Source organism: Vulpes vulpes, chromosome 8 (assembly GCF_048418805.1).
Source record: "Vulpes vulpes isolate BD-2025 chromosome 8, VulVul3, whole genome shotgun sequence".
NCBI classification, from domain to species: Eukaryota; Metazoa; Chordata; class Mammalia; order Carnivora; family Canidae; genus Vulpes; species Vulpes vulpes.
Window position 1 is genome coordinate 93490503 of NC_132787.1, and position 16836 is coordinate 93507338.

The 16836-nt window shown below is 42.5% G+C and overlaps 1 protein-coding gene across 3 annotated transcripts in view; it reads right to left on the reverse strand.

Moving 5' to 3' along the window:
* Positions 1-12964, reverse strand: part of UBXN2A (UBX domain protein 2A) — a 42852-nt gene extending 29888 nt beyond the window's left edge. Inside the window, exons 1-2 of one of the 3 annotated variants that reach the window (XM_026014946.2) lie at positions 12287-12964; positions 1338-1390 (exon numbers count right to left, since the gene is read on the reverse strand). In XM_026014946.2, coding sequence (XP_025870731.2) covers positions 1338-1378 — 41 coding nt within the window. In that variant the 5' untranslated portion in view covers positions 1379-1390; positions 12287-12964. Of the gene's footprint in view, positions 1-1337; positions 1391-11599; positions 11751-11813; positions 11985-12286 lie in introns of those variants that run through there. The other 2 variants (XM_072767580.1, XM_026014945.2) reach the window with 2 other exon arrangements.
* Positions 12965-16836: the final 3872 nt, after the last annotated feature.

Below are 16836 nucleotides of genomic sequence, written 5' to 3' on the forward strand. Positions count from 1 at the left end.
CCTGCCTTTGGCCCGGAGCGCCGATCCTGGAGACCCGGGATCGAATCCCACGTCGGGCTCCCGGTGCATGGAGCCTGCTTCTCCCTCTGTGTGTCTCTGCCTCTCTCTCTCTCTCTGTGTGTGTGACTATCATAAATAAATAAAAAATTAAAAAGTAAAATAAAACAAAAAGTATAATATACAAAAAAAAAATTTCACCTCAGATAAGTGAAAATAAAATAATTCTTTTTTTTTTTAATTTATTCATAAGAGTACAGAGAGAGAGAGAGGCGGAGACACAGGCAGAGGGAGAAGCAAGCTCCATGCAGGGAGCGCAATATGGGACTCGATCCCTGGACTCCAGGATCGCGCCCCGGGCCGAAGGCAGGCGCTAAACCACTGAGCCACCCAGGGATCCCCTGAAAATAAAATATTCTATACTGATAGGAGCCATATACTTTGCACCTACCATTTATTGAGTCTCTACTATGTGCTGCTATTATTATTATTTTAAGATTTTATATTAGGGGCCTCTGGGGGTGGCTCAGTTGGTTAGGCCTTTAACTTTTGATTTCAGCTCAGGTCATGATATGAACCCCATGAGACTGAGCCCCACATGGCACTCTATGCTCATTGGCTTGAGATTCTCTCTCCTTTTGCTCCTCACCCCGCAATGCACGTGTGTGTGCTCTCTCTCAAATAAATAAATCTTTTTAAAAATTAATTATATTATTTTATTTTTAAGTAATCTCTACATCCAACACAGGGCTCGAACTCACAAGCCTGAGATCAAGAGTCGCATACGCCATCAACTGAGCCAGCCAAGCATCCCTGTGCTAATACTAACTAATACTATTTTGTTTTATATCAGCTATTCTCATAAAAAACCTTTCAGGAAAAGAAAAAAAAAAACCTTTCAGGTGCAAACATATATGTACCCCCCACCTCTGTGTTGTAGATGAGATACAGAAGCTCAAAGAATTTACCTAAGTTGCTTTAAGGCCAAAGAGGTAGTAAAGACAGTGATGGGATTCAAAGTTAAGTGTATGACTCCAGAGCCATTATATTTCCACCATGACTCCAAGACAGTACAATATAAGAGACTAACAAAGTGAACAGTTATTTGAATTTCTCAAACAATATGCTAACAGAGATAAATTTAACATTTTAAATAACAAAAACATTTAATAACTTCTTTAAAATCCATTCAATGCAGGTGATTATAAATTATATTACCATTAGCTATTTAATTGAAAGAATCATATTGAAAACTTACTGTATCTGTCTGAAATGCAGTAAAAATAGATGCTAAGAAATGCATTAAATAACCAAGAAATGCAAAGCTTGAATTAACTTACCATTCTTCTTTTATACTTTCAAGATTATCTACTTCTTTCATTCTTTAGCCTTACTGTAAAAGTAAAAATAAACAAAAGCTGTTAAGTAGCCAATTTATTATTTTAAATAAATTAATTCTTACATATGCATTAATAGTCTCTAATGTAAGTTATTACGTATCCCTAAAGCAGCACTGAAAGGGTCTTAAGAACTTATGTGACTGAACTCAAAGCTGTTGTTTTCACCTACAAAGTACAACGATAATAAAAAACAAATTTGGGAGTCTAATAATCTTTCCAAAAAAATGTTTTTTTCTTTTTAGAACGAGTTCTTAAAAATTGTGATAAAAAATTATAATGTGCCCTTTGGTTTAACAAACTAAAGTGAAGGAAACATTCTTATTCTCATTCTTACAATTCCTTGGGGAAGCAAACTGACAAGATGTACAGTATTCAATTCAGTGGCATCAATTACATCCACAATGTTGTACAACCATGACCACTATCAATTTCTAAGACTTTTTCAACTTCCCAAAAAGAATATCCATTCTTTGTATCCATTAAACAATAATCCCCTCTTCCTCTCTCTTCCCAGGCCTAGTATCTCCTACCTTCCGTCTTCATGAATTTAATTTGCCTTGAATTTCACATACTTTTGTATCTGGCTTATTTCACTTAACATATATTCATTCCTGGGAACCCTGGGTGGCGCAGCGGTTTAGCGCCTGCCTTTGGCCCAGGGTGCGATCCTGGAGACCCGGGATCAAATCCCACATCGGGCTCCCTGCATTGACTCTGCTTCTCCCTCTGCCTGTGTCTCTGTCTCTGTCTCTCTCTCTCTCTGTATGACTATCATAAATAAATAAAAATTTAAAAAAATTAAAAAAAAACATATTCATTCTTCTTTAAGGCTAAATAATATTTCTCTGTATATTTAGCTTAGATTTATCTGTTGATGGACATTTGGACTATTTACACTTCTGGCTATTGAGAATAATTTTATACTCCCACCAGCAATGTACCAGGGTTCTAATTTCTCCACACTCTTGCCAACACTTGTTATTTTTATTAAATAAAATCCATCTTAATAACATGACATCTCATCGTAACTAGTGATGTTGAGTATCTTTTTCATGTGCATATTGGCCATTTGTCTATTTTCCTTGGAGAAATATCTATTCAAGTCCTTTGCCCATTTTTGATGTGTTTTGCTTGCTGTTAAGTTGCCTTTTTCTTGATTCAGTGTTTGCTTGGCTGCTATACACCCTGAACTACTTTTCAGAGCTCTAAGTTGGTTCTAACAGTTTCTGCTTGTTTTTCAATGTTTCTCTGGGAACATGAGCTTGAAACTGCCTATTTTGCAGATATGATCCTCAATTTTAATTTAAAAAATATATTACTTTTTAAAAAGATTTATGTATTTATTCATGAGAGACATACAGAGAGAAGAAAGGCAGAGACATAGGCAGAGGGAGAAGCAGGCTCCCCACAGGGACCCTGATGTGGGACTTGACCCCCTGGATCCTGGGATCACACCCTGAGCCGAAGGCTGATGCTCAACTGCTGAGCCACCCAGGCATCCCTTAATTTAAAATTTTTAAATCTCAGATATATTTGGAACTTATCTTAGTTACAGTGACTCCACATGAATGTTGAGTTTACTGAAAAGTCCAACTTTTTTTTAAGATTTTATTTATTTATTCATGAGAGAGAGAGAGAGAGAGAGAGAGGGGCGGAGACACAGGCAGAGGGAGAAGCAAGCTCCATGCGGACTCGATTCCAGTACTCCAGGATCACGCCCTGGGCCGAAGGCAGGCACTAAACCACTGAGCCACCCAGGGATCCCCTGAAAAGTCCATCCTAAACAAAATAAAAGTCCATCTTTTCCTGATTTTTTTTTAAACCTAAGAGTATGGACTCATGGGTTTTTGTTTTATTCAATGAGTTATAACTCATTAATATTATTTATTTTGATATTCCATTTCCCAGATTTGTCCAGTGAGAATTCCTACAGTGTGATGTCCTTTTGATATGTCTTGATCATTCTATGAGCACGTTCTTAGCATTTTCTTGCTCCAGGATCATCTGTTCTTTTTATGTCCCAGCCTTGGAATCAGCCTTTTCTCTAAGGACTCATGGTTACCTTCCCCACCCCTATGAAAATTGTATTTAGAAACCAAGATCTGGGTGTTTGGCATGTTTGTTGTTTCTACTGTGTTGCTGCTTCCAGGACCTCTCTGTGGACAGATGGGTTGGACTACCTTAAAAATTGATTTGTTTGCTTATTTCTTATAGTATTATGTTATAAAGGCAAAACACTAATACAGAAAGTTTGGGAAAGAGAAAATAATCCATAGTTTTATCACCCTCAACAGTAACTATCTAAACTTTTGCTGCTTCATTTTTTTCATACATATTCAAATGTACTGCTAGTATATTAATGATTTTTGCTTCTTGTATTTTTCATTTCTGTGCTTTTTCCATCTGGCTACATAAATTGCTTCATAATTATTTTTAAAGGATACATATTATTCCATCAGGCAGTTATACCATGGCTACTGGGAATTTAGTTCACTTTCAATTTTTCCTAATAAATAACATATGTGGTGGACAAACTGTAGATAGCTTACTTTGTTACTTTAAATTCCCCAAAATGTGGAAAATCGGGGTCAAAATATATGAATATTTCTATTAATAGTGTGCTCTAAAAATGTAACCCCATTTGACTAGAAGGCATACCTGCAAAGTAACAGCAACTGAAGATCTACCAGATGCATCCTAAAGCCATACAAGAAACAGAAAATAGGCACAAGAAGTAGTCCATTGTGGGACACCTGGGTGGCTCAGCAGCTGAATGGCTGCCTTCAGCTCAGGGTGTGATCCCGGGGTCTGGGGTGATCCCCGGGTTTGGGGATCGAGGGTTTGGGGATCGAGTTGCGCATTGGGCTCCCTATGAGGAACCTGTTTCTCCTCCTGCCCGTGTCTCTGCCTCTTTCTCGAATAAATAAAATCTTAAACAACAACAACAAAAAAGTAGTCCCTCGCTACCACTTAAAGCTCTCTAAATCAATCAATAATCCATCCATCCATCCATCAAGTATCTGGAGGTGAATTTAACCTGGTAACTGAGGATCTGGAAGCAGCAGCCTTTCACCAGATAAAATCAGTCTGAATGACCTTAGGTCTTGCAATGGAGCTGGGCCAATAACCAGAGCAATTTGTGTTGAGCACTAATTCCCACTTAGCATCTGTTATGCTAGGAATTAAAGTAGGATAGTGGACTCTGCTCTGGAAAATCATCCTACCACTGAAAGTTTTTTTAGACACCTCTAGTTTTAACTATGAATTGAATATAAATTGATAGCAAATTTATTTCTTAAACTTTTCATGAGAAAACTGAAAAATTCTGACAAGGGGAAACAGAAGGCAAGGAAAAAGGAGGAAATGCAATGGGGCTGAGGAGTGTGGAATATAAAGTGAGGGACAACACTTCCAATAGCATCCCAAAGGTAACTTCAGACACTACCTTGTAGCTAGAAAGTAAGGTTGGAGTCACTAAAGCCACAGCATCCAGGAGGATGACTTCCAATAATTAAGGCAAATTGGAGGTCTCTACTGTCTCAGGTATTTTGTATTTCTAAAAGATTTCTTAATCCCCCCCCCCAAAAAAAGACTTCTTAATCCTTCCTGTAATGCTTTTCAAAATTAGTCTTTAGACTTAAAAATGCAAATAGACCATTATTTCATTTAAAGAATCTTAGTCAATATTAAGTAAATGCAAGGCACTGGATCAGGCATTAGGTTTACAAAGTAATAAACCAGAGAAGACTATTGTTATATGAAGTTTTATATAGACTGGATTATACATAATCTACATGCTTTATAAATGCAGCCATTAGAAATGATTGTTAAGGGATCCCTGGGTGGCGCAGCGGTTTGGCGCCTGCCTTTGGCCCAGGGTGCGATCCTGGAGACCCAGGATCGAATCCCACATCGGGCTCCCGGTGCATGGAGCCTGCTTCTTCCTCTGCCTGTGTCTCTGTCTCTGTCTCTCTCTCTCTCTGTATGACTATCATAAATAAATAAAAATAAATAAATAAATAAATAAATTTTAAAAAAAAAAAGAAATGATTGTTAAATATAAGGTATGATATTATCAATGTTCTTTTGAGTTTGCAATGTTTATTGCAGTTATTGGGCAAATATAAGCATACCATCTCTGTACCAAGGATGGACCTGCGGTCTAAAGGAAAAAAAAAGTGTATATTTTTACTTTTTTTTTTTTTAAAGATTTTATTGATTTATTCACGAGAAACACACACACACAAACACACACAGAGGCTGAGACATAGGTAGAGGGAGAAGCAGGCTCCAAGCAGGGAGCCCAATGTAGGACTTGATCCTGGAATCCCAGGATCATGCCTTGAGCCCAAGGCAGAAGCTTTAACCACTGAGCCACACAGGCATCCCTATTTTTACTTATTGTATGGAAAAAACTTAGCTAAAATCTTTAAGAGGATGTGCAAAAGTAAAGCAAATAAACCTAAGCTGAAATGGTTATCTATACTAATAGCAATATGAAAGGCAATATTCAAAAACAAGAACTCAAAAAGTACACATTATTTAGAAATATGACTTTAAATAACAGGAAAAACAGCTTATGCATTCAAAATATTTGTCCTGGGACTCCTGGGTGGCTCAGCAGTTGAACGTCTGCCTTTGGCTCAGGTCGTGATCCTGCAGTCCTGGGATCAAGTCCCAAATTGGACTCCCCTGAGGGAGCCTGCTTCCCCCTCTGCCTAGGTCTCTGCCTCACTCTCTGTGTCTCATGAATAAATCTTAAAAAAAAAAAAGGGGGGGGGGGCGGAGATCCCTGGGTGGCTCAGAGGTTTAGCACCTGCCTTTGGCCCAGGGTGTGATCCTGGAGACCCAGGATCAAGTCCCGCATCGGGCTCCCGGCATGGGGCCTGCTTCTCCCTCTGCCTGTGTCTCTGCCTCTCTCTATGTCTATCATAAATGAATAAATAAATAAATCTTTAGGGAAAAAAAAGGAATGGGAGCATTTTTAGTTTTCTAACACTACTGTCTTTTAAACTAGATGTATATATTAATCTAATTTTAAAAACTTAAAAAGCAGGGACTCCTGGGTGGCTCAGTGATTGAGCATCTGCCTTTGGCACAGGGCGTGATCCCAGAGTCCTGGGATGGAGTCCCATGTCCGGCTCCCTGCATGGAGCCTGTTTCTGCCTCTGCCTGTGTCTCTGCCTTTCTCTCTCTCTCTCTCTCTCTCTCTCTCTGTCATGGATAAATAAAATCTTTATAAATAAATAAATAAATAATCCAGAATTAATATTTCTTTCCTAAAGCATTTAGATTTTTAATATTTAAATCATATTGTCTGTGGAGTGCTTGGGTGGCTAATTCAGTTAAGCCTCTGACTTCAGCTTGGGTCATGAGGTCCTGGATGGAGCCCCATATGAGGCTCCCTGCTCAGCAGGGAGTCTGTTTCTCTTTCTTCCTCCCCCCATTTGCGCTCTCTCTCAAATAAAATTAAATATAAATAAATAAATGACTAAATAAATAAATCATATTGTCTGAGACTGTTTACTGTTTCTTTTATTTTTCAGCTGCATCTAATAAGATTCTTGAGGACATGTATCATGACTCACACATTTCCTGTTTCTTCCAGTGCCTTGCCAAGTACAAAACCAAAAGGAGCCATCCCTGAAGTATTTCACTGTTTCCCTTTAACAGGTTATTGTTCTCTAGCAAATTGCTATTATTTTTCATCATCTTATAGTTATAAACTACTACTAAATTGTTTTCATGTGTTTTATGACAGTAATAGAGAATGAAGACAACCTTGGATTCAAACTGACTTGTATGGAAATACTGACTACATTTTTGAGCTGGGTGACTTTGTTGTTATTTACCTTCTCTAAGCCTAAACCTGAACATGGAGATGATTTTCATCTAAGAAAAGATACTAAGAATACAATATTTTTTGCTCTTTTCTCTTTTCCAGTCACTCTGTCACAATGTTACAAGGATCAGTAAGAAACATCTTCAGACTTAAAAGTTTTAATTTCAACATGGCCAAGAAATTTTAGTTTTGATATCAGTAATTACATTTTTAACAAGTTATGTATTTACTGAATCTCCCACCACCAAATGCAAGGCACTGGTTTAGAATTAATGAAAGGGTTAATGGGACAGACACAGTCTCTTATTCCAGGGTTTACAAAGGAAAAAGGAAAAAAATATATACTCAATTATTCATTGCAAACATAGCACAGAATTGAAGTAAAAACTGAATCTTAGATATACAGTCATCTTTATTTTTAAAAAATCATCATTTTTGGTATTTCTTATCATAAATTAGTAATATGTAAATAAACCATGTAAAATATATTTGTTATCAACTGAGTGAACTTCTACAATCATCACAGTCATGTGAGTCATGTACTGTACTATAGGGAATAAAAAAAGCCATCTGACAAACATCTAAGTTACCAACATGAAGCTTGGTATCAGAAGGGACAGATGAATAGAATTCCCTTCATTTTCCTTCAGTTTATTTCCAATTAGTACCACTACCATCTTATATTTGTATTGTGTATCACAGTTTACCAAACACCTTCCCAATTATTATCCCACTTACTCCCAACAACTGTAGCAATAAAATCAGTCGGGAGAGAGAGTAGATTGAGCTTTTTGGAGCATATCCACTGAAGGGAAAATCCAGTCAAAATAGATTCTGACTACTAAGAAAAGCACTTTTAATGTGTACTTAGAATTCAAATAGAAAAAATCTACATATTACCAATTGAACTTACTTTGTAAATACACATGACAGGCTACATTTTTTTTAAGATTAAGGATTTGCATCAAGCTATTATACCATGGGGTATGCTATCTTTGTGTAGAAGCTGTAGTTTCTCCTTAGGGATAAAGCCATTCTTGGCATTGAACACAGGGCAAAAGAACTGATGGCTCACATTTCCATGTGGAGTCCATTTCACTTAGATCTTCTACGGAATGGGAGTACGCCACCCAGTCTCCAAAAGCAAACTATGGTAGTGTCAAAAATCAAACACTTTATTATTTTTTTTAAGATTTGATTTATTTATTCATGAGAAACACAGAGAGAGGCAGAGAGAGAAGCAGGCTCCATGCAGGGAGCTCAATGTGGGACTCGATCCTGGGACTCCAGGGTCATTCCCTACGCCAGAGGCAGGTACTCAACTGAGCCACCCAGGCATCCCAAAATCAAACTTTAAAAGACAGTTTAGGGATCCCTGGGTGGCACAGCGGTTTGGCGCCTGCCTTTGGCCCAGGGCGCGATCCTGGAGACCCAAGATCGAATCCCACGTCGGGCTCCCGGTGCATGGAGCCTGCTTCTCCCTCTGCCTGTGTCTCTGCCTCTCTCTCTCTGTGTGACTATCATAATTAAAAAAAAAAAAAAAAAAAGACAGTTTATTTGTGTAATTAATGAATTCTGGTCTACTATTAAGTAATAAAAAATGAAAAACTTTGGAAAGTTTCAGCTTATCTCAGTGGCAACCACAATAATTGAAAACACTTGTCTTCTCCTAGAACAATTGTTAATATAAAGTTAAATGCCCCCAAGGACTAAAGTGATAGTAACAAAAGTAATTTCAATGAGAAAACCCTAGGGGAAAAGGGATACTTGGCCAGAAATTGTCAAGATCACTAAGGCACCCATCCTTTGACACCAAGACATTCTCATTCCAGGGCTCCATAATGAAATTATCTACCTGGCAAAACACAGCACAAATACAATTTCCTTTAGATAACTTTCCAGAGAAAAAGGAAAAAAAAGAAAACTTTCCAGGGGAATGCCTGGGTGGCTCAGTTGGTTAAGTGTCTGCTCTTGGCTCGGGTCATTACCTTAGGGTCCTAGGATGGAGCCCTACATCAGACTCCCTGTTCTTGGGAGGTCTGCTTCTCTCTCTCCCTTTGACCTTCCTCCCCACTTGTTTTTTGTTTTTGTTTTTTTTAAAGATTTTATTTATTTATTGAGATACAGAGAGATGAGAGATACAGAGAGACAGAGACAAAGGCAGAGAGAGAGAAGCAGGCTCCATGCAGGGAGCCTGATGTGGGACTCGATCCTGGGTCTCTAGGATCACACCCTAGGCTGAAGGCAGGAGCCAAACTGCTGAGCCACCCAGGCATCCCCTACCTCCCCACTTGTGCTCTAGCTCACTCCATCTCAAATAAATGAAAGAAAGAAAGAAAGAAAGAAAGAAAGAAAGAAAGAAAGAAAGAAAGAAAGAAAGAAAGAAATTTCCATAATTCCTCTGAAAAATGTAAACATAAAATTATTAACAGAAGAGATGAGCTATGTACCCTTAGTGTGTACTCTACCTTCGCAGCAACAACTCTAGGCCCAAATATCACCTCTTGGTGGCTTCCTCATATCCATATCCATTCTTGTCCCCATCCAATGGAGTTTCTATGCAGAAGTCAGGATGACCTTTTTTTTTTTTTTTAAATAAACTCTACCCTCAACATGGGGCTCAACCTCACAATCCTGAGATCCAGAGTCTCATGCTCTACCACTGAGCCAGCCAGGTGCCCGCACGGTGATTTTCTGATTAAGATACAAATTTGACTGAAACTTCCCTGCTTAAAACCTTTCAAGGATCTCCCATTGCTCTTCTAATAAAGTCTAAATATTTTGGGTAATATTACAGAGAAATTTACTGTACTGTTCTCTCATCACATTTGAGTGGTTTGAAAAATATCACTAAAGCTTTAAGAAAAAGAGAAAAAAGCCGGTCCCAAATCCTTAAAATTGCCTCAAAGACCTGGCATCATCTCTTTTTTCCCCTACTGCATTCTAAATTCAAATCAACTGCTTTGACCTTTCAGTTCTATATATTTCCCTAACCTCCCTCTGGGGAACCTGTTTCCTTTCCCAGGCAGAACCTTTCTTCCCTCCTTTGGGAGTCACCTTTAACTAATTCCTATTTATCCATACCATCTTAGCTGGATGATTACTTTCCTAAGATTACTTGATTTCCCCAGCTGGTTATCCCCTTTTGTTATGCGTTCTCACAATATACTATATTATTCCTTTTTAAGCTTTTATTTAGGTTTACTGGCATTTACAGTTGATCCTTGAACAATACAGGTTTGAACTATGCAGGTTCATTAGATGAAGTGTACTTTTTTCTATACAAGACATTACTGTAAGTGTATTTTCTCTTCCTTATGATTTCCTTCCTAATATTCTCTTTTCTCTAGCTTACTTTATTGTAAGCACAAATCATAATATATGTAACATACCAAATACGTGTTGTTTAAGGCTTTTGGTCAACAGTAGGCTCTAAGTAGTGAAGTTTTGGCGAAATCAGAATTCATACACAGATTTCCCACTGTGTGGGGGTGCCAACCCCTAACACTCCCACCATTGTTCAAGGGTCAACTGATAAGACTTGTGTGATTAGTTGTTCAATTGGTTCCCTCCAATAACAATGTAAAGTCCGTAAGGCAAAATCTATATGGGTCAAAAAAAAAAAAAAAAAAAAAAAAGAAAATCTTTAAGGGATATTACCATGGTATGGTGGGCACTCATCAAAGTGTCATACTCTACAGTTCCACACTGACATCAATAGTTTCCTATCTTTATTTTCCATTATCCCAAATTATGTGTACGAAGGAATTAGTGTTGGAGGCCACCCTAACGTTCCTTATTGCTAATAAGAAACCGCGAGCAAAAGGAAAAAGACGCGCGCACACAAATATTAAACATGGGAAACAGCGAACACGAAACCTACAAAAAAGAGTGTCATGGGAGGACTGGTGATGAGCTACCTGAGAAATGGCCACCCCAAACAAACGCGCCTGGTGTTTCTGCACAGTGTTCCTGCAGCACACGCCTTTGGAAACGCGGGCAGGGGCACCTGGGTGGCTCAGGTCCCGATCTCGGGGTCCTGGGATCGAGTCCCGCCTCGGCTCCCCTCCCCTTAGGGACGCTGCTTCTCCCTCTGCCTATGTCTCTGCCTCCCTGTGTCTCTCGTCAATAAATGAAAAGAAAGAAAAGAAAAAAAGAAAAGAAAAGAAAAGAAAAGAAAAGAAAAGAAAAGAAAAGAAAAAAAAAAGAAAAAAAAGAAAAGAAAAGAAAAAAGCGGGCATTCTGAGGGCGCCCGCCTCGAAGTTTCCGAGCGCCCCTGGAACGGAAGCCGTCTGCGGTGCCTGCACGGAGCTCCCACGCACGAAGCTGGCGCAGGCTGCAGGCCCGAGCCGGGGCTCACCTGAGGGGCCAGGGGTCTTGCCCCCGCCACTGTCCCCGCCGCCGCCGCCGCCGGGAACACCGACACCGCCGGGACCCGGGGCTCAGCCGAACGGAAACCGACTTCAGGGCTGAGCCCGGGCGCGCCCCAGCGCGCCCCGCCCGCCCCGCCCGCCGGCCAGCGCGCGTCCCGGCGCCTCACCCCGCCGAACCGGGCACGGCCCCGGCGCACTCACCTCCGGGCGCGGTCGCCTCGCGGCCTGGTCCTCGGTTGGCTCAGACGCGGCCGCCGCCGGGCTGGAGCCCCCCTCAGGCGGGGTGGGGGTGAGGGGGCGCCACCGCCCTCAGACCCGCGGAGGCTCGCGGGCCCGCGCCGCCGGGACCCGGCCCTCCCGCCTGCGTCTCCGCCGCGCGGCCGCCGCCGGGCGCCGAGCGCGCTCACCGCAGGCTCCGCGCAGACCCGAGAGCGCGCGCGGGGCTGGGGGCGGGGGGCGGGGCCGGCCGGCGCCTCGGCTCCGGCGCGCGCGCTAATGGCGGCTGCCGCGTCCCTGCCGCCGGCGACGCCGCGGGCTGCCTGCTCACCCCGCGCCGAAAATGCTGGGAGCGAGGAGTGGGCTCCCCTAAGAGCCCCGCGTCTACCTGCCTCCTCTTCAGCCTCCCGTGGAGTCCGCGGACGGATTTCCCCGCATTCTGACAACGTTGAACTTACCCCGGGCCCCGCGATCCTGGAAAGCGCCGGTTAAGGAAATCCGCGCCCGCCGCCCGGTCCGTGCCCCGGGAGGGCTCCCTGCGAGGGGCCCGCCTTCCAGGGGTAGCTCAGCGGTGGCTCCCGCGCAGCCCCTGTTCACCCAAGACCGTCGGCCACAGCGGCCCAGTTCCGCTCTTGTCCTTGCCTCGCACGGCCAGGCGGAGCGGCGGCCCTCGCCCACGGGCTGGAGAGACCCGGCTACCGCGGGGGGACCAAGCCTGAGCGACGCCGCTCCTCCGCCGCGGCCCCGAGCGCCGACACGCGCACACCCGCCCGAGGCTCACCTCCGTGTGCGGGGCTGTCATCACTGCCACCCTCGCACGTCCCTCACACAGTTCTTTCTAGTCTTTGTTCCCTTCTCCCTGTGAGAAGCGAGGCTTTTTGTGTTTTGTTTTGTTTTGCCTGACCTTGGAGACCGTTGCACATCTCCCGGTCAGAGTTCCCTTAGCGGAAGGGTCCCCTCTCGCCCCACTGGAGGGGTCCTTTTCCCTCTTCTTCCTAACTCACGAAGCGACCCTAGTCTAGGTTCCTCATCCAGGTGCCGTCATGCACTAGTTGTCCTTTGGTGCCTGCCCTCATTTCACTTAGCATTATGTTTTCAAGGTTCATCCATGTTGGAGCAGGTATCAAAATTTCTTCTTTTTTTCAAAGGTTTCATTTATTTATTTATTTTTGAGAATGAGCAGGGGGAGGGGCAGAAAGGGGGAGGGGCAGACGGAGGGAGAAGCCGAGTCCCTCCGGAGCTGGAAGCCTGACCTGAGGCTCTAACCCAGGGACAAGGGCAAACTCAGACGCAAAACTGACTGAGCTACCCAGGCGCCCCAGAATTTATTCTTTTTTATGCTGAAAAGCATGTCGTCGTTGTATATATCACTTTTTGTTTATCCACTCATCTGCTGATGGACATTTGGATTGTTCCCACGTTTTGGCCATTGTGAAAAATGGGGCTGTGAGCATCTGTGTATTAGTAATTCTCTTCCTTCTGATTATTTTGTATATGTCTAGATGCGGAATTGCTGGATCACATGGGGTGTGACTTTTTGAGGACCTGCGAAGCTGTTTTCCACAATCAGTACAGCATCATTTTTTTTTTTTAAGATCTTCTTTATTCATGAGAAGCAGAGACATAGGCAGAGGGAGAAGCGGGGTCCTTGCAGGGAGCGGGATGTGAGACTCCAGCCTGTTACCTGGATCACGCCCTGAGCCAAAGGCAGATACTCAACTGCTGAGCCACCCAGGCATCCCTGAGTACAGCATCTTAATATTCCCTTCAGCAATGCACAAGTATTCAGGTCTCTCCCTGTATCCTGGACGGCACTTACTATTTTCCATCATTAGGATGTTTTTTTTTAGTAGCCATCCTAATGGGTGTGAAGTGGTTGGCATTCATTGTGGGGTTTTTTTTTAAATTTTTTATTTATTTATGATAGTCACACACAGAGAGAGAGGCAGAGACACAGGCAGAGGGAGAAGCAGGCTCCATGCACCGGGAGCCCGACGTGGGATTCGATCCCGGGTCTCCAGGATCGCGCCCTGGGCCAAAGGCAGGCGCCAAACCGCTGCGCCACCCAGGGATCCCCTCATTGTGGTTTTGATTTTTATTTCTGGAGTGACTAGTGATGTATTGAGCACTTTTTCATGTACTTTTTTTTTAAGATTTTATTTATTTGAGAGAGAGAGAGGGAGAGAGAGCATGAGCAGGGGGGAGGAGCAGAGGTAGAGAGATAGAGAAGCAAACTCCCCACTAAGCAGGGCTCCTGGTGCAGGGGGCTTGATCCAGGACCAGAACCTAGGATCATGACCTGAGCCAAAGGCAGATGCTTAATCAACTGAGCCACCCAGGTGCCCTTTTTTGTGTGTGCTTCTTGACCATTTCTATATCTTTGGAGAAATAACTAATCAAGTCCTTTACCATTTGTATGTATATATGTAAACTCTATGCCCAGCCTGGGGCTCAAACTCATGACCTGAAATCAAGAGTCCCATGCTCTAATAAGCTGAGCCAGTGCCCCAGCCTTTGCCCATTTTTAAATAGGATTGTTTTTTTTTTAATTTTTTAAAATTTATTTATGATAGTCACACACAGAGAGAGAGAGAGTGGCAGAGATATAGGCAGAGGGAGAAGCAGGCTCCATGCAGGAAGCCCATGCGGGACTCCATCCTGGGACTCTGGGATCACTCCCTGATCCAAAGGCAGACGCTCAACCACTGAGCCACCCAGGCGTCCCTGGTTTGGTTTTTTAGTGTCTTCTGGATATTAATTCCTTATCAAAGATGTGTTTTGCAAATATTTACTCCTATTCTGTGGGTTGTCCTTTCGTTTTGTTGATAGTGTCCTTTGATGAACAAGTTTTAAATTTTGATGAGATTCATTTCTTGTTCCTTTTATTCCCTATGCTTTTGGCAGCATATCCAAGAAACCATTGCCCAAATTCAGTGTCATGAAGGTTTTCCCCTGTTTTTTTTTTTCCTAAGCATTTTATAGTTTTAATCTCTTACAATAGGTGTTTGATGTGTTTTTTTTTTTAAGATTTATTTATTTATTTATGATAGACATAGAGAGAGAGAGAGAGAGAGAGAGGCAGAGACACAGGAGGAGTGAGAAGCAGGCTCCATGCCAGGAGCCTGACGTGGGACTCGATCCCAGGACTCCAGGATCACACCCCGGGCCAAAGGCAGGCACTAAACCACTGAGCCACCCAGGGATCCCCTGATGTGTTTTGTATCTTTGAACATGGTGTAATATAAGGGTCCAACTTAATTCTTTTGCATGTGTGTATAGTTTTTTTATTTTTTATTTTATTATTTATTCATGAGAGACACACCCACAGAGAGAGAGAGAGAGAAAGAGAGAGGTAGAGACACAGGCAGAGGGAGAAGCAGGCTCCATGAAGGTTGCCCGATGTGGGACTTGATGTTGGATTTCCAGGATCAGGCCCTGGACTGAAGGCAGCGCCAAACCGCTGAGCCACCCAGGCTGCCCATATAATTTTTTTAGAACTATTTTTTGATAAGACTATCCCTTCCCCATACAATGGTCTTGGAATAAATACCAGTCAGTTATGGTATAGAATTCTTTCAGCATGCTGCTGGATTTGGTTGGCTAGTATTCTGTTGAGGATTTTTGCATCTATGTTCATAAGGGATTTTGCTCTGTAGTTCTTTTACTGTGATATCTTTGTCTAGCTTTGGGATCAAGATAATGCTGGTATCATAGAATGAGTTAGGAATTGTTTCCTCCTCTTCTGTTTTTCAGAGTATTTTGAGAAGGATTGGTGTCAATCCTTTCTTAAGTCTTTGGTAGAAGTGTGTAGTAGAACCTGTGAAATCATCCATTCATTAGAGACACAGAGAGAGGCAGAGACATAGGCAGAGGGAGAAGCAGGCTCCATGCAGGGAGCCTGATGTGGGACTTGATCCCAGGACTCCAGGATCATGCCCTGAGCCAAAAGCAGACGCTCAACCACTGAGCCACCCAGGCGTCCCGATAATTTTTTTTAAGAATAAAGCCTAAAAAAAGTGTTTGTGACCAAGGGTAGGCAAAGATTTCTTACAACGGACACAAAAACATAAACTAGACGTTGATAAGTTGGGCTCTTTGAAAGACACTTCTGAGACACCTTTTTACAAGGCAAGTAACAGGCTGGGAGAAAGTAAAAATAAAAACAGAAATAATGATATAGAATATAAAAATTCAATAGAAAGGATAAGCAATAACAAAATTGGGTTTCATTTTATTTGTTTTTTACATTTTATTTTTAAAGATTGAATTAGGGGCAGCCCGGGTGGCCCAGTAGTTTAGTGCTGCCTTCAGCCTAGGGTGTGATTCTGGAGACCTGGATTGTGGCCCGCTTCAGGCTCCCTGCATGGAGCCTGCTTCTCCCTCTGCCTGTGTCTGTCTCTTCTCTCTCTCTCTCTCTCTCTCTCTCTCTCTGTGTGTGTGCATGTCTCTCATGAATAAATAAATAAAATCTTTTTTAAAAATTGATTTTATTTGAAAGAAAGTGTGCAAGAGTAGGGGGAGAGGCAGAGAGGGAGAGGGAGAATTTCAAGCAGACTCCCTGGTGAGCACATAGCCTGATGTGGGGCTTGATCTTATAATCCTGAGATCATGACTTGAGCTGAAATCAAGCCTGAGGCTCTCTGCACCTGCATGGCTCAGTGATTGGGTGAGGGTGTGATCCTGGGGCACCAGGATCGAGTACACATCAGGCTCCCTACATGGAGCCTGCTTCTCCCTCTGCTTGTGTCCCTGCCTTTCTCTCTCTGTGCCTCTCATTAATAAATAAATAAAATCTTAAAAAAAAAAAAGTCTGAGGCTCGACTGAGCTGCTCAGGTGCTCTTCATTTTACTTTTGATGGAGCTCAGGTGAGATACTGCAACTCTAGAAGGAGGTCCTCAGGGAAGAGATGATAGTGATCCAGTAGGCATGGGGTAAGTTCCAAGAGTCTATATTTTTAAGAAGTATGACACTTTGAATAAACAGAATCATGGAACAAATTCAGAATTG